Genomic DNA, 17,957 nt, shown 5'->3' on the forward strand with positions numbered 1-17,957 from the left:
ACTAGCATTTAAAAGCAGATAGAGTCCACGGAAGGAGTGTTGTTTGGCATTGAAGCTCGTCTGGAGGTTTGTTAAAACAGTGTCCAAAGGGCCAGTATTCAGAATGGTGTCATCTGCATAGAGGTGGGATCAAAGAATCACCCGCAGCAAGAGTGACATCATTGATATATACAGAGAAAAGAGTTGGCCCGAGAATTGAACCCTGTGGCACCCCCATAGAGACTGCCAGAGGTCTGGACAACAGGCCCTCCGATTTGACACAATTAACTCTGAGAAGTAGTTAGTGAACCAAGGCTGTTTAGTCTGCCGATAAGAATGTGGTGATTGACCAGGCCAATGCTTTCGACTCTGTCAATAAAGACGGCTGCACAGTACTGTCTTTTATCGATGGGGGTTATGATATCATTTAAGACCTTGAGCGTAGCTGAGGTGCACCCGTGCCCAGCTCCGAAAACCAGATTGCATAGCGGAGAAGGTATGGTAGGATTCGAAATGGTCGGTGATCTGTTTGTTCACTTGGTTTTCGAAGACTTTAGAAAGGCAGGGCAGGATGGATATAGGTCTAACAGTTAACTGACTTGCCTGGTTAAATAGAAATGTAATAAAATACTGCCAAATTTTTTTAGGTAACCACAAAGGTTACCAGATGGTGCAAAGAAGTGCAACATTGGAGGGACCGGTAGAATATTATGCTGTCTCACATTAATGAAACAAAAATACTTTCACAACATTCTAGCGCCTGATCAATAACAGTGTACGTGGCTAATCTGTCACACAAAGGGTTTGTTTAAGCAACGCAATACAACCTAATGGATACAAAGTAGCAAGCCAAACTTGATGGAACGTAAAGTAGCTGTGGCGATTGTAATAGTTGAGTTAGCAAGTTCTTCGCACATTACTAAACCTGGTAACAAGCTCGTGATAAATGAAAACGTTCAATTACCTTACTGCACCGGACGCTGCAAGGTTATTTTAAAACAACTTTGACGTCCATACTTTTTTGTGTGTAAGAAAGTAACTAACATAACGTTTCTTCAAAGTGCTGGCAGCTTGCCTCCCCCCCCCTCAAAAAAAGTGTCGTCCTCTTCTTTATTACATTTCCGATAGCTAGCAGTAGCCTGGGATAATTGTAGGCTACCTATCAGAAACTAGCACGCAAGCTAAATTAAGTTCATGCCAGCTCATTTCCATAGCCATGCTCAAAATAGTTGACATGAGTTCGTGTCCTACTCAGTTGAAAAGGTCTCCCGGAGGTACTTGCATTGCCAGATAAATATGTAGTTTTCTTCCAGTCAAAACAGGCTGCTTTGTAGCTAACGTGTAGCAGATTGCTCGCTAAAAAGCTAACGTTAGCTAGCTCGCGAGCTAACATTTAGCCAAGGTAAATTATCTTACCTGTAACGTTATCAACATTCGCTCCAATTTGCACCAAGTAGTTTATAGTGTATTCCAGGGTGAAAAATCACTATCAAAACCTCGAATCTAACTTTAGACGTGGGTCCATTCCTATACTTTGAAATGTTACAGTCTTCAAGACTCGAACTAAACTTTTTTCTATTGTGTCTCCCTCCGCTTTTTTTCTTTGTACTCTTGCTTCCTTCGTTACGCCATGTTGTCTCTACTGTCAGCTTGCGCGCATGCTTGATGATGATGCGCAAAGGATATCCGCCCTCAGGCCGTGAGAAATAAATTGTTCTGCTAGCCGGGATCCTTGGGATGTCCCTACCCTTTTATTTTTTTTATTAAACTAGGTAAGTCAGTTAAGAACAAATTCTTATTTACAATGACGGCCCACACTGGGCCAATTGTGTGCCGCCCTATGGGACTCCCTATCCCGGCCGAAATCGAACCAGGGTCTGTAGTGACGCCTCTAGCACTGAGATGCAGTGCTTTAAACCACTGCGCCACTCGGGAGCCCGATTCTAACCCTAACCCATCGTTTAGCAAACTCGGTCCTCGTGACGTTTTTTTTTCTCCCCCTAGCACTACGTAGCTGATTCAAATGATCAAAGGTTGATGATTACTTTATTATTTAAATCGGATGTGTAGTGCTAGGGCAAAAACTAAAACATACACCCCTTAATGTGCGAGGGCCGAATTTAGGAAACACTGCCTTAACCCCCTACCAAAGTAGAGGGCGGTGCCTCTGGAATTTAAAAATTTATGAGTGAGCAGATTGTACTCCTATTAGAGAGATTGTGAGAGAAATAGTTCCTCAATTCAGGGTTCTCTAATGTTGATTAGAGATTAACAATGTTTGCAATTCTGTGCCATGTCACTCAGCTGTGATTAAACAATTAACTGTCCATTTACCATAAACAATGTAAATGTGGTCTGGAAGTAATAAACATTCATACAATGGCATCAATACTAAAATAAGGCACATTCATTTAGCAATAACAAAACATGATATACAGCTCTCATCTATAATAATTCAATAACTGAAACGAAAATACAAGTAGCTAGCAACATCAAACTAGCCAGCTAACAATGTAAGATAGCTAGCATTAAAAAAAACGAAATACATAATGCTGTAATAATTACAAAAAATATTCTTAAACTATTGACAATTTCATCAGGAAAACAAATACCATACATACAGTTCTGGTATTTACACAAAGTGGTTAATACATTGGTTAGAAAGGAATAATGTCACAAAACTGAGATTTGTGTTCACAGCAGTAGGTGGCGAGCTGCACTTGGTAATGAACCTAACACTCTGCAAGCTTGTGATAGCTGTGACATCATCCCTGAGTTCTGAAAGGGACAGGCTTTCATACGCAGCCTCCCCGAATGTCTGCTAAAACATTCTAAACAGAGGGAAAGTCTGTTATAGGTAGCAGGTACTTCTGCGTCCTCATCAAGGATGGCTGGGAGCTGCACCAGCCAGGCTACTGCTTGTAGATAAGTCCAACCCTTGACTTGAATAGCAGCCGTCCTAATTGATCCACAATAAGTTCCTTTCCACCCATCCTCCACTTCTGTCTTTCCTGTAGACTTGGCAGGTAGTGACGGACAAGCTGGGACTGAAAGTGATGGGCAAATACTTGGCTATGCCTCCAGCGGCGTTTTCCTAGGATTTTACTGGAGTCATACAAAGCCTGGGGAAGAGATGCGTTGTAGTGTCCAATGAGTAGGAACCTTGGTGTGACGGGATCTGGGTCCACGACATCAGAGGAGATGTACCCGAGGGGTTTTGTGTTCAAGAGTCCCTCCACTTTCGTAAGCACCATGTGGAGCATAGTTTCAGTGACGGTCTGTTAGTTAAATATGATCTTGAGAGCAGTCTTCACTGCTCTGTCAGGCGCGTTTGGCGAATTGAACCGGAATGTTATCCTCTGTTTGGCCAACTGTCCTTCAGGTGGGGGGGCCATGGCTTTGAAGGCCTATCGCAGTTATCGTCTCTCCAACTATTGTCCAAAAGGAGCTTGAAAGGCTTCCCTCGACGCACAAAGAAGCATCTTAGAGACATCAGGAAGGCATCGGCATCCAGACTCTCCAGGAGGTCCAGGTGGATGCAGCGGCTGGTCTTGCATTTGTAGACTACTCCCCATCTCTTTTTGTTGCGATGTCCGATTTTTATGTTGAATGATCTGAAACAATCCACGATGGTAGAGTAGAAGGGTGGTTTGTACAGTCACAGAAGAGCAGGAAGAAAGTCTGCCATCTTAGGAACTTCAGGTTTGGCTCAACATGTTTGGCATTGAAAACAGGTGTGCTGAAAATTCCAGATGGCCTCCCTTCCACGCAGAATCCAGTATCTACGATGCAGTTCTGACAGAACCCTCACTGGACCGGGATGAAGGAGAGTCTCGTCAAAATCTTGAATGAGCAGCTTGGTCAGCGGAGGATGTGGAAGGTGCATAGCAAGGTGCACAGCATCCATCTCCAGGTGCTCTGCTCTGCACAGTCTACTGCCAACTATGAGGAGTCCTGAATCGTACTCAGGAAACAAGGGACCCAGATGACTGTTAGAAGGTATAGACCTGAGGGCACTGACCTCTTCAGGAAACAATTCCATCTGAGCTTGCTTCAGGATGAGATTCTCTGCGGCTATGTATTCTGCTGCTTCACTGGGGGAAATAGAGAGTGGATCGGCCACCCCACATAGGGATCTAGTTGTTGCCTTCATGAGATCTTTCCATGTATTGAACTTGCTGATATATAGGAGTTGAGGACTGTAACTGACAGACACATGTTTGCAGAAATTTCTGATGCTGGCCCGGGGTATGGAACTGCAGGTACTGGTCCAGGGCAGGTGCTGGAGCATGGGTGCTGGAGCAGGGCATGGAACCATGGACGCTGGAGCAGGGTGTGGAACTACGTGAGCTGGGTAATGAGTGCCTCAGGTAAGCAGGGAGAGTCTTCATAGGCTCTGCCTCTTTCTCCTAGGTTGTGGTGTTGTGGCTGTGTCGGTAGGACAGACACAAAGCTGTCACATGATTCATCAGACAGTGCTGGTGAGAGGCACCTCTGCTCTGGCTGAGTCATCTGGGTTCTGCCTGCATCAACACCTTCATCTTTTACTTTAAGACAGCATGTGACAAGCTTTGCTAGCTCTAGATCATTAGCTACCTTCTGTAGATGCCGCTGCCTGTTCAGTTGTGTAGGTATTGCTTCTTGGGCCTGGTGAGCTTCCTGCTGTCGACGGTGAGCTTCTTCCTGTTGTTGCTGAGCCTCTCTGGCTTCAATTAGGCGTTGACACTCTATGTTGACGTTGTGATCTTGCTCTAGCTGATGTTGTAGGTCATTGAACTCTGTGAGCTTCATTCTTTCCTCCAACATCACCGCTTGGAAGTCTGATAGATCTGGGAAGCGGCTCATCGATGAGCGGGCACTATATCTGTAGCTGGTAGCTCTCCTCTGATCGGATGTCTGCTCGACTTCTCCTTCGTCCTAATGAAGAGGGTGCTTGAGTTGTGGCTAGGCATTGTTCCTGGTGAGGGAGATATTCAACAGCAAAATCACCCAGGTGTGCTGGGGGGGATGTCTCTCTCTGTGAATGGGGCCATGTGGATGGGTCAGGTGTGTCTGTATGTGTTGGATCCATATCTTCGGGTTGTTTACTCAATCCGACTGTGAAGGATCATGAAGTGGAGGGCGGTGCCTCTGGAATTTAAACACTCATTGAGTAGGTGAAGTTATGGAGATTGCACTCCTATTAGAGAGATGGTGAGAGAGACAGTTCCTCAGTTCAGGGTTCTTTAATGTTGATTGGAAATTAATAATGTTTGCAAATCTGTGCCATGTCACTAAGCTTTGATTATCCAATTAACTGTCAATTTATCCTTGCAAGATGTGGTCTGGAAATAATTAACATGAATATAATGGCGTTAATACTAAGATAAGGCGCATCTTTTTCCCAACACAGTTAAGCCAAAACCTCGCCCCATTATTCAGAGGGGCGTTCTATTATGGTCCCATTGGCTAGCTAGCGTTGTCTCACTCACAGGCGATCAGCTCGGAGACAGTGACCCTCCAAGGTAAGGATAGAGAGTGCAATTTAACAATTAGCTGCCTACCCGTAAAGCAGGCCTATTATTATCATGTTTCATAACATTTGCCCATATGTTTATTTTCAGAGTTTTAATGAGTTGTAAAAATTTCTCAGAACTCTGTTGAATTCCCTCAGTTGAAGGTCAGCTAAGTTAACCTAGACTACTTAACGTTACTAGCTCAGTATTTGAAGTTGTTATATTATCATTACTAGTATATTATCAGGTAAAAGCATATGCTTATTATTCATAATTTCTCAAATATGTATTAGCTAATCATTCAGTCGAATATGCCATGCTACAGCCATTGAATCTGTCTTTGAGCGTTAAGGGACGTTAATGGCTAGCTCGGTCCACGGCATTATGTCATTATATTTTTCAATCTTGAAATTCATGGGAAAATGATATTAATCAGTGACTGAAATGTTGCGCTACGTGGCATTCACTTCCGGACTTGGAGAGCACTCAAAGAGTTGTAGAACGCCTCTCTGAATAATTTGGCTTAACTGCATTGAGAAAAAGAAAGACGCAGATAAGGCACATATTAATTTAGCAATAACAAAACAAGATATACAGAGCTCATCTATTATAATAATCCAATAACTGAAATGAAAATACAAGTAGCTAGCAACATCAAACTAGCCAGCTAACAATAACAGGCGGAAATGTAGCTAACAATGTTAGATAGCTAGCATAAAAAAACGAGATACATAATACTGTAATGACATAAATATTCTTTAAACTTTTGACAACTTCGTCAGTAACACATGGGGAAAACAAGTACCTTCCTTAGTATTTACGCACAGTGATTCATAAATTGGTTAGAAAGCAATAGTGTCCAAAAACTGAGATTTGTGTTTCAGATGGTAGGTGGCGGGTTGCAGTTGGTAATGAACTGAAGATTTAAAAAAATATTTTTAATTTAAAAAAATGTTTTTTGTACTTTTTATTTTATTTAAATTTGTATATTATTCATAATACAAAAATCAACTTACATTGCTACATCAAACATGTCTAACAAAACAAAACAAGAAAATACTCAAACATACAAAAATCAATAAAACTATTTAAAAAAATTAAAAACATTTTTTTTTTGTGCAATTGAATTCACTCTGAGAAAATAAAATTATAATGATTCAGGAAGATGTTATCCTTGTTGTTATTTACTAGGGATAATGTCTTAACAAGATAATTAAATTCAATCAAAAATAAGTGTAATTTTGGTATATAATTTTTGAATTTTTGTTTGTGTATAAAGTATTTATTTGGCAACAAGAATTTAAAAAATCACTATCATTTCAATGGTCTTGTTATCATTGCAATAGTAACATATTATGTCTTTCATGTCAAAAACATGAGTAGTGTTCATAATGATAAATACGTATTTTGCAAGATTTCCCCAAAATTCGGACACAAATCTACATTCAAAGAACAAGTGAGACCGATTCTCACCTTCTTTTTCACAGAAAACGCAGATATCATCAATGTCCACAAATTTGTAAATCATAGAATTACATGGATATATCTTATGTAAAATTTTAAAGTGCACTTCCTTAACTTTGTTTGGTATACAATATTTGTAAGGTCTTAACCATGCATTTTTCCAGACAATGTCAGGAATAAGCATGTTCCACAAAAATTTCCCTCTCGGTGTAAATTGGTTTTGTGAATGAAGAATTTGTCTTATATATTTATTGCAACAAGATTTCTCAAGTAAGCCCACGCCTTTCAATCTGAGTTCTGGATCAATTGTGTAATCATTACCAAAGCTAAGATGAGTTTTCATTAGTGTAGTTAGACCACTGGGAACAGCTTTGATCACAGAAATAAATTCTCTGAAAGGTATTGGAAACTCTTCCAATGTTATAAATTGTTCATATGTGAGAATATTACCCTTGTTGTTGAAAACATCAAGAACAAAGTCAATATTCCTTTCATGCCAGCTGGGGTAGAACAATGACTTATTCCTTACAGTTATTTCTGAATTATTCCACAAAAGAGTTTTATGTGGGGAAAATTATGTAGGGAACATATTTTCCAGGCCATTAAAGCTTGTTCGTGGAACCTAGCCAATTTATCAGGTAATCTTTCAGGAATATACTTACATTTCAGTCAAAATTGAAGACCTCCCAACTTATTAAATCCATTATTTGGAATGAAATACCATATTGAATCAGTATTGATCAAACATCTTTTCAACCAGTTGATCTTGAAAATGTTATTTATGTCAACAAAATACAACACTTCTAGACCGCCTTTGGCTCTTTTATTAGAAAGGACTGACTTTTTTAGTTTGTGAGACTTCATTTTCCAGATGAAGTCAAGAAAGTACTTATTGATCTCTTTACAAGTATCAGGATTTACACATAAAGATAATGAGGGGCACACAAAACGAGACAGTCCCTCTGCCTTGGACAGAAGTACTCTCCCAAGTATAGAAAGATCTCTTTGTAGCCAATTATTAAATACACTGCTCAAAAAAATAAAGGGAACACTTAAACAACACAATGTAACTCCAAGTCAAACACACTTCTGTGAAATCAAACTGTCCACTAAGGAAGCAACACTGATTGACAATCAATTTCACATGCTGTTGTGCAAATGGGATAGACAACAGGTGGAAATTATAGGCAATTAGCAAGACCCCCCCAATAAAGGAGTGGTTCTGCAGATGGTGACCAAAGACCACTTCTCAGTTCCTATGCTTCCTGGCTGATGTTTTGGTCACTTTTGAATGCTGGCGGTGCTTTCACTCTAGTGGTAGCATGAGACGGAGTCTACAACCCACACAAGTGGCTCAGGTAGTGCAGCTCATCCAGGATAACACATCAATGCGAGCTGAGGCGAGATGATTTGCTGTGTCTGTCAGCGTAGTGTCCAGAGCATGGAGGCGCTACCAGGAGACAGGCCAGTACATCAGGAGACGTGGAGGAGGCCGTAGGAGGCCAACAACCCAGCAGCAGGACCGCTACCTCCACCTTTGTGCAAGGAGGAGCAGGAGGAGCACTGCCAGAGCCCTGCAAAATGAACTCCAGCAGGCCACAAATGTGCATGTGTCTGCTCAAACAGTCAGAAACAGACTCCATGAGGGTGGTGGGAGGGCCCGACGTCCACAGGTGGGGTTTGTGCTTACAGCCCAACACCATGCAGGACGTTTGGCATTTGCCAGAGAACACCAAGATTGGCAAATTCGCCACTGGCGCCCTGTGCTCTTCACAGATGAAAGCAGGTTCACACTGAGCACATGACAGACGTGACAGAGTCTGTAGACGCCGTGGAGAACGTTCTGCTGCCTGCAACATCCTCCAGCATGAACGTTTTGGCGGTGGGTCAGTCAGGATGTGGGGTGGCATTTCTTTGGGGGGCCGCACAGCCCTCCATGTGCTCGCCAGAGGTAGCCTGAATGCCATTAGGTATCGAGATGAGATCCTCAGACCCCTTGTGAGTGTCACGAACCCCGCTTCCTGAGTCTGTGTTTGCCTGTGTTTCTGTCCTGGAGTCTGTTTCCGGTGTCCTGGAACGCACCCTGTCTGGTTGCCGGGCAGATTAGCTTGTTGGGAGATCGATGTTCACCCGCACCTGTATCCCATCAGTAATCTGCACACCTGTCCTGATCATCACCTCTCCCCTTCAAAAGCTCTGACCTGACATCCATTCCCTGCCGGATCGTTAGCCATGAACAGTATGTTGTGCCATAGTATCAGCCTCAAGTTGGATAGAATTTGTTTTGTTGTTTTGTACGTCTTGCTTGCCTTCAACTTACCTCCGTTTGTTCTGTCTTCAGTTACTCACCCGGATCATTTACCCCATTCCCGCCTGGTCATCGGAGGATTCCGCTTCCCCATTGGATCCACCTATTTACTCCCATCAACTCACCACCGCTGCCCGCTACGCCACCTGGATGTATCTACCCACTCACATTCACTTGTAAATAAATACTCACCTTCTTCCTACTCTCCTTGTCCTGGTCTGCTTCTGGGTTTGATTTTGAAGAAACGTGACAGTGAGACCATATGCTGGTGCGGTTGGCCCTGTGTTCCTCCTAATGCAAGAGAATGCTAGACCTCATGTGGCTGGAGTGTGTCAGCAGTTCCTGCAAGAGGAAGGCATTGATGCTATGGACTGGCCCGCCTGTTCCCCAGACCTGAATCCAATTGAGCACATCTGGGACATCATGTCTCGCTCCATCCACCACGTAGCACCACAGACTGTCCAGGATTTGGCGGATACTTTAGTCCAGGTCTGGGAGGAGATCCCTCAGGAGACCATCCGCCACGTCATCAGGAGCATGCCCAGGCGTTGTAGGCACGTGGAGGCCACACACACTACTGAACCTCATTTTGACTTGTTTTAAGGACATTACATCAAAGTTGGATCAGCCTGTAGTGTGGTTTTCCACTTTAATTTTGAGTGTGACTCCAAATCCAGAGCTCCATGGGTTGATAAATTTGATTTCCATTGATCATTTTTGTGTGATTTTGTTGTCAGCACATTCAACTATGTAAAAAAAAAAGTATTTAATAAGAATATTTCATTCATTCAGATCTAGGATGTGTTATTTTAGTGTTCCCTTTATTTTTTTGAGCAGTGTATATTTTTGGTTTTCTTAATTTTAGGAGAGAAATTCAAATGTTGTCTGACAGAGTGTTTTTTTGACAGAAGTATTCCTAAATATTTAACACAGTCCTTTACAGGAATATTTTCTATTTCATCAGAGTCAAATAAACATAAGATTTCACATTTAGAAACATTCCGTCTTAAACCTGATGCAATAGAAAATGCAGTTATAGAATTAAGGGCATGGGCGATCTTCATCACATGACACTCATAGGACTTCATGTTACACAATACATGTATGTTTTGTTTGATAAAGTTCATATACAAAAATCTCAGTATACATTGACGCGTTATGTTCAGTAGTTCCAAAAACATCTGGTGATTTTTCAGAGAGCCACATCAATATACAGAACTACTCATTATAACTGTTGATGAAAATACAAGTGTTATACATGGAACTTTAGATACACTTCTCCTTAATGCAACCGCTGTGTCAGATTTCAAAAAAGCTTTACGGAAAAAGCAAACCATGCAATAATCTGAGTACGGCGCTCAGAGACCAAAAAAGCCAAAAATATAGCCGCCATATTGTGCAGTCAACAGAAGTCAGAAATAGCATTATAAGTATTCACTTACCTTTGATGATCTTCATCAGAATGCACTCCCAGGAATCCCAGTTCCACAATAAATGTTTGTTTTGCTCGATAATGTCCATAATTTATGTCCAAATAGCTACTTTTGTTTGCGCGTTTTGTAAACAAATCCAAACTCACGAAGCACGTTCACTGGAGCAGACAAAATGTTAAAAAGTTCCGTTACAGTCCGTAGAAACATGTCAAACGATGTATAGAATCAATCTTAAAGAGGTTTTTAACATAAATCTTCAATAATGTTCCAACCGGAGAATTCCTTTGTCTGTAGAATTGCGATGGAACAGAGCTCGCGCTCACGTGAACGAGCGTCACGAGCTCAAGGCATTCTGGCAGACCTCTGACTCATTCCCCTCTCATTCGGCCCCACTTCTCAGTAGAAGCATCAAACAAGGTTCTAAAGACTGTTGACATCTAGTGGAAGCCTTAGGATGTGCAATATGATCAATATCCCACTGTATTTTCAATAGGGAATGAGTTGAAAAATGACCATCCTCAGATTTCCCACTTCCTGGTTGGATTATTTCTCAGGTTTTTGCCTGCCATATGAGTTCTGTTATACTTACAGACATAATTCAAACAGTTTTAGAAGCTTCAGAGTGTTTTCTATCCAAATATACTAATAGTATGCATATATTAGCAACTGGGACTGAGTAGCAGGCAGTTTACTCTGGGCACCTTATTCATCCAAGCTACTCAATACTGCCCCCAGCCATAAGAAGTTTTAAGAAAAGAGTAGTATCATCAGCCTGTTGGGAAATTTTGATTTCTTTGTTAAAATTTGCATTATTCAGAATATCTAGAATTAAAAGTTCCACAACCAAAATGAATAAAAATGGCAATATTGGGCATCCCTGTCTTACACTTCTGTTGATACTGATTCTTTTGGATGTATTAAGGTTTAGTAACACAGAACTATTTATATCCTTGTAAAACATGCAAATTACTTTGATAAAATGTTCACAGAATCCAAAACATTTAAGAGACTTTACAGAAGTCCAAAAATAAGACAACCGCATCTGAGTCAATTGCATCTGAATAATCTATAAGGTCCAAGACTAAACTAATGATAGAGCTTATGTGATGGCCCTTCATAAATCCTGTTTGAGTCTCATTTATAATGGAATCTATTCCTTTCTTTAATCTTTTGGCATAAACCAGAGCAATCAATTTGTAATCAATATTTAATATTGACAAGGGTCTTTATCGGGCTTCGGAATCAATGAAATAAAGCCCTGTTTCATAGTGGAGACCATTTCCCCATTTTTTATGCAATCTGGAAACATATTAAAAATTGGGTATTCTAGTATCTCCCAAAACTGTCTATAGAATTCAACTGACAGGCCATCAGGGCCAGGTGAATTCCCTTTTTTTATTGAATTCAGAGCCTCTCTAATTTCTTCAATTGACATAGGTGAATCGCAAACTGAGTGGAAATCATCCTCAATTACAGGGACATAATTATGAATGTGGCAAATGTAGCTTTCACCACCATCTTCCTGAAATTGAGAGCTGTAAAGGTTTTCATAAAAGGAATTGACAAATGATGATATTGTAATGGGATCTTTTCATAAAACATCGTTAATTTTGAGTGCAGTTATAGATTTTCTTTTGTAGTTTCTCTTTTCAAGTGCAAAAAAGTAACTAGTGTTTCTTTCCCCCTCTTCAATCCATTTTGCTCTTGACCTTACAAAGGCCAGATCCGTGTAAAGCTGTTCTAATTCTAGTTGTAAAGACTTGAATACAGACTCCTCTTCTTCAGATAGATTATCTTTCTTTAGAAAACTGTCAAGCTTGCTCATCATCTCTTTTTCTCTACGGTTCTTTAAGTGCATCAGCTCTTTGGCGTGTTTAATGGCTACCACTCTGACTTTATTTTTGAAAAATTCCCATCTACTTCCATGACCTAAGTCTTTTCTTGCAAAAATATCTTTAGCTAACGAACTGAAGACTTTGCAAGTGTGCAATAGCTATGATGTCATCCCTGAGTTCTTAAAGGGACAGGCTCTCTTACAGCTACCCTAACATTAGCAATTTTAAATGTCTACTTTAATGGGGTGATGTCAGAGTGGGACGTCCCAAGGATTCCAAATATTAAGGACAGAGAAAGAAAATAAAATTTGAGTTACTTTTTTAAACAGATTCAACACTGTTTGAAATGTTCCTGTCAGTCAATCAATAAAATATATTTTTTTTTACAAGGCCCTTTTTACATCTGTAGATGTCACTGAGTGCTTATACAGAAATCCAGCCTAAAACTTCAAACGGCAAGCAATGCAGATGTAGAAGCGTGGTGGCTAGGAAACAATCCCTAGAAAGGCAGGAACCTAGGAACAAACCTCTATCTGTGTGTAGCCTACCAGCCTACTCTATGGGAGGTCTCATACCCTATACCCTATACCCTACTGACCCACTTTCCTCAGCGACAGTCATTTGTAGGCTTAATTTGTTTGATTTTTTCCCTGTCTATCTGATATCTGTGTTTGGGGGGCATAGAACTAGAATCCTATTTCTATGTGAAAAAGTGTGTAGCCTATGCCAGCATACTTATGGAAGGTTGATTAGCCTTCTGGCCCACTTTTCCTACAGTAGACATACGTATCCCACCTTTAACTGGCAATTACACCTTATTCATTTATGTATTGACAGGCTATAACACACAGATGTAGGCTTCACATACATAAGTCCATATAGACATATATTGGGCTACCCTTATCTGGAAACAGAGGAAATAAGGTCATCATGTGCATTCCACACAGACTAACATAACATAAGAACAATAGTTGAGTATTGGTTGAACTGAATTGATTATTGTAATGGAGGGGGATGATAACTTTTTAGTTTCCCACCTGTTTTTTTTTCTGGGGAGACATTGGCAAAGACCGACCACCAGATATTAGTACAAAGCAAGGTAGCACTTATAGCTCTAAAAATATGTGAGCACAAATCAACTGAAAATATCCTGTAGCCTATCTACTGTAGCCTACAGTGGGTTTTAAAATAGGTATTTTGAAATTATGTACAGGCATATCAATGTCCACACATACACAGAAAGAGAGAGAGAGCGAGAGCGCGACCACTGCAAATCCCCGACAGGTGGCATAATTGTATCATCTATGAATGCATTTTGGCTGTATGGCTTCAATGGGTGGAAAGTCCAGAGGGGCGGAGTCATTTATGTCGGGGAGCTTTGTCTTGAGAGATGGTCACCGCTCCTTAGCAACCGACTGCCTGAAATGCTGAAGAGTGGCTCATTTTTGGCTCATTTTTCTAAGCCGACAAGTGCAGGTTACGCCTCTACCTTCACGTTTAGTATTGCTGGATATAAACCAAATTAAAACGAAAGACTTTGAGATCAAAAGCAGATCACTTTTAAAGGAATTCATATTTTTCTTGGACATCCCTGAACATTGGACTTGGTGACACTGAAGAGCGCAGAACCCATGTGTTTATTGGATTTGCAAGACAAGGAAGGAGCGCTGCGGTTTGGATTAAATTTGAAAGAAGGCTGATTTGTTGAAAGACCGACCTACAATTCAAAACAAAAGTTTTGGGAATATTTGGGAGAGAGCATAAAGGTGTGTAGCCTATTGAGACCCTTACAGCTACAATGTTATTATAAGCATTTGTTTATAGTAGTGTGACTATTTTATAAAATCTTCTTTAATCCTTGTTTTAGCAGGTGCAGTTTCGTTACAGTGCATTAATGTCAATTGATAATTCAATAATAATTTAAATGGTTGTGTATTTTCTTTTGCAGATCAGTGATAATCACAAAAGGATTGGCGAAGGAGTGGTCTATTGAAGAAAACCCCCTGATGAATTTGACTTTTATTTACTCCCAACATTAGTCCATCATTTTTTATGAACAAACACTCCTTTATCATTGAACTGTCAGAAGTCAGCTAAATCAGTGCTCTCCTTGTATACCCTCAAAAGAAAAGACATGAGTTGCTTCTGCACTGCTCAGGAGGAGTTTTATTGTGAAGTTCTACTGTTGGATGAAACCAAATTGACGTTAACTACTCAACAACAAGGAATAAAGGTAAGAGACGATCCCTTTACACGTCCTCACCTGTCTGTCTGTCAGGTGAGGCGGTTGACAGGTAGCCTTTCTTTAATGAGGGGTCTGTCATCACCGTGCGCGCGATGAGGCTTGTCAAGAATCTGTGCTGCTACTTTGACTGATGCATGCGGTTGTTGGAGTGTATTTTTGACTCACTTCTACTCAACGTTTGAGATGGCGTTTGAAAGCCCAACGCGGCAGGTTGCCGACCATATAGGCTATGTATGTTGTCTTTTGAGGCGACATTATTACGAGGACATTATTACAGGAGCCATTAAAGTAGCCTTTAGTCTTACTGTAATTTGCTGTGAACTCTCTGACTCTGTGAAACAAAATACAGGACCCAAGGGCTGTAAAGAAACATGACTTGGCTATTGAAGTGGCTTTGATAGTCTCCATGACTTATTTCTGGTTGTGAATTACATCTGAAATTATACTATAGGTGATTTTCATCCTAACAAAAGCATAAGAATGACATCATTGGATGCCTGAAACTGGATGAGAACCAACCAGGGCCAGTTATCTTGTTCAACTTGGTCATGTGTCTGTACAGTATTTGACTTATAGCAGCCTACTGTACAGGCCATAGTTTCTCAGTACATTAATGCTCCTTTTAATCCTCATAATGTTATATTAACAGATGGTATCTTCATTCCACAAGTCTGCTACCACACACAGTCAAATACTGCATCGAGAAAGAAAAACTCAGAGCATGCCTTACATTTTTTAAATGTATCAATATCAGTGTGGTTCTCTGGTTTCTTCACCTTGGAGCTCAGTGTATACCCAGACTTCATGATGATAGAGACACTGGTGCAATACTGGTGCAACTTAACTTCAGTTTCACTAAAGTCTTTTAGGAGAGAAAACTGTCTGCCAATCTACCAGGGTTCTAAACGTCAAACAGAACCCCTCTATGACTGCTAATCAAAGACTGTTATGTTGCTATTGGTTTTTATGTTCCATTTTTCTCTTGACTAGAGAATCCCAACTCACATGGCCAGACTGGGAGCATTAGAAGCTACGAATATGGGTTTAGTTTATGGGTTGGCTATAATCTCTGAAGAAACTCAGGTCTGGCTGCATGTCGGAAGGCCTGAGGCAGACAGGGATGTAGTAATGCATGATGACTGCTAGGGCTAAACAGCATCTGGTTGCTTTGCCTCGCCTTGCCCTCTGACACTCTCTTGTCTTGTCTTTACTCTCCCTGTGTGTGTTCCACTAGTCCATTGGAGAGATCAGGTTACTCATCCTCTTTCAATTGTTAATGTGAGAGGCTGAGCATGAGTGGGTGGGCTCATTGGCAGCCATGGTGCAGTATCAGGTCTAATACACAGTATCAGCTGTATATTATGCACTTATATGTAAGGCAGAGCAATATGTATAGGCTGCATATTCTCTGTGTATGGCTCTGGTGTAAGGCTGTTGTGGGGAGATTTCGAATGAATGCATTCTCACTGTACTGATTCAGCAGAGTAGGATTATAATCCTGGTTTAGTCAGTGGTTGGATTAGCTCACCGCAGTGGAGTTTACCTCTGGGTTGGTCCCATGGATGTTACTAGCTACATTCAGAGAATAATGTATTGGGCTCTAGGATTCACCAGATCCCAGCATGACAATTTATAAGAACGTTTGAGTTTGTTGGGGGGGGTTTTGTAGTTGGTTCTCACAAACTTTTTTTATTACACACAAATATGTGTTATAAACAAGTGACAGACTCTTGAAGTGAAAGTGGATCTAATCCTATTGATACTGCTCTCTGTTGCTGTCGAAGATTAGCTTAACGTTCAGCAGTGTGGCGTGACATATTTCCCTGGCCCCTGCACCTAGTGACACTACTGCTACTGAAAACCACATGAATGAGAGACCAGACAGAGACAATGAAATGGTTTGAGTTAAAAGGCTTTGGGCCAAAAGAAAGAGATGGAATGCGGGGCTGAACAAAGTGTGCATTCGGGTAACACATTTTTTTTCCCGGAGCGTCGATCACAGAGTGAGGCACTCGGTCTGTCAGTCAGATTTCTTATTTTTCTCTTCCTCTCAGACAACGAGCCCAACTAACTAACCAATCAAACAACCAACATGCTGGTTAGTTGACCTCCACACGCATGTCCCAAAAGGTGTTGAACACACGCGTGTCCCCAAGGGGTTGACCTCCACATGTGTGTCCCAAAAGGTGTTGACCACCCGTGTGTCCACAAGGGGTTGACCTCCACACACATGTCCCCAAGGGGTTGACCTCCACACGGGTGTCCCCAAGGGGTTGACCTCCACACGCGTGTCCCCAAGGGTTTGCGCAACACCACTCCAGCTTTCATGCTGGTGTCCTGACACCCACCTCGAGACCTTCATCTATGCTTTTTATTTTATGCTTTTTATTTTAGACTTGAAAGGGTTCAAAATATGAACAGAAGTTAGGTCCTTGATTTACTGCTGGTACTGTGCAATGATAGATTGATATGAGTCATTATTTAATGTGTTTGTCAAAGCTTTTATGCTTGGCTGTTGGGAACACATACAGTAAGAGTCTGAGGTGAGCTGAGATAAACCCAGGGTCTGTGCCGTAGCTGTATTGCAGTGAGCAGCACTGAGCCTCTTTACACAAAGGCTCCATTGATTATGGCCTGTGGGCTGTGTTCGATTTAGTGAGGTACAGATCTGCTCACGTGTTGCTACCACATCAAACCAGTGCAGAACAATCGCAAAGACAGCGGCCGCTGACCCTCAAGACCCATCTGTTTTCTGTGGCCTTGGATAGAGAGGCACTGGCCTCTTAGCTTTCTGGATAATAATTAACGAAAACAATGCTGCTTTTTGGGAGCAGCTAGCCACAGCTGCTTCCTTCCTTGTCATCATGTCTTTGTTCTCCAACTTCCACTAAATACAATGAGCATGGTGTTTTTTTGTACGACGGGTCACCTCCTAAGGCTGTCACAAAGAATAGGCATCATTTCATGCCGGTGTCAGGAGAGCAGGGCTCTACAGTGTGACCATTTTACTTGCATATGCGTCTAACTGTTTTGCTGTGCGACCTGGAATTATAATTTAGGAGCACCAGTGCGCCTAGAAAAAAATTGCCCAGAAGATAATGGTTGCAATGATTACTTCACTGTACTGCAGCCCCTGAGTGCCATGGAGAATACACTGAGCGCAGATTCATGACTGTTTCACCATTACTATAAAGAAAA

General features: G+C 41.3%; 2 protein-coding genes across 6 annotated transcripts in view; one reads left to right on the plus strand and one right to left on the minus strand.

Moving 5' to 3' along the window:
• The window catches only part of LOC109892385 (adenomatous polyposis coli protein), a 52,344-nt gene extending 50,707 nt beyond the window's left edge, over positions 1–1,637 (minus strand). For 3 of the 4 annotated variants that reach the window (XM_031826272.1, XM_031826273.1, XM_031826270.1), the window contains exon 1: positions 1,396–1,637. The gene's annotated coding sequence lies outside the window, so the exon portion shown is untranslated. The remainder of the gene's footprint in view (positions 1–1,395) is intronic. The other variant, XM_020484883.2, reaches the window with a different exon arrangement.
• Positions 1,638–13,925: 12,288 nt separating this feature from the next.
• The window catches only part of LOC109893636 (band 4.1-like protein 4), an 89,963-nt gene continuing 85,931 nt past the window's right edge, over positions 13,926–17,957 (plus strand). Inside the window, exons 1-2 of one of the 2 annotated variants that reach the window (XM_031826275.1) lie at positions 13,926–14,280; positions 14,463–14,747. In XM_031826275.1, the coding sequence (XP_031682135.1) occupies positions 14,649–14,747 (99 nt within the window). In that variant the 5' untranslated portion in view covers positions 13,926–14,280; positions 14,463–14,648. The remainder of the gene's footprint in view (positions 14,281–14,462; positions 14,748–17,957) is intronic. The other variant, XM_031826274.1, reaches the window with a different exon arrangement.

Source organism: Oncorhynchus kisutch, linkage group LG6 (genome assembly GCF_002021735.2).
Source record: "Oncorhynchus kisutch isolate 150728-3 linkage group LG6, Okis_V2, whole genome shotgun sequence".
In the NCBI taxonomy this organism is placed as follows: domain Eukaryota; kingdom Metazoa; phylum Chordata; class Actinopteri; order Salmoniformes; family Salmonidae; genus Oncorhynchus; species Oncorhynchus kisutch.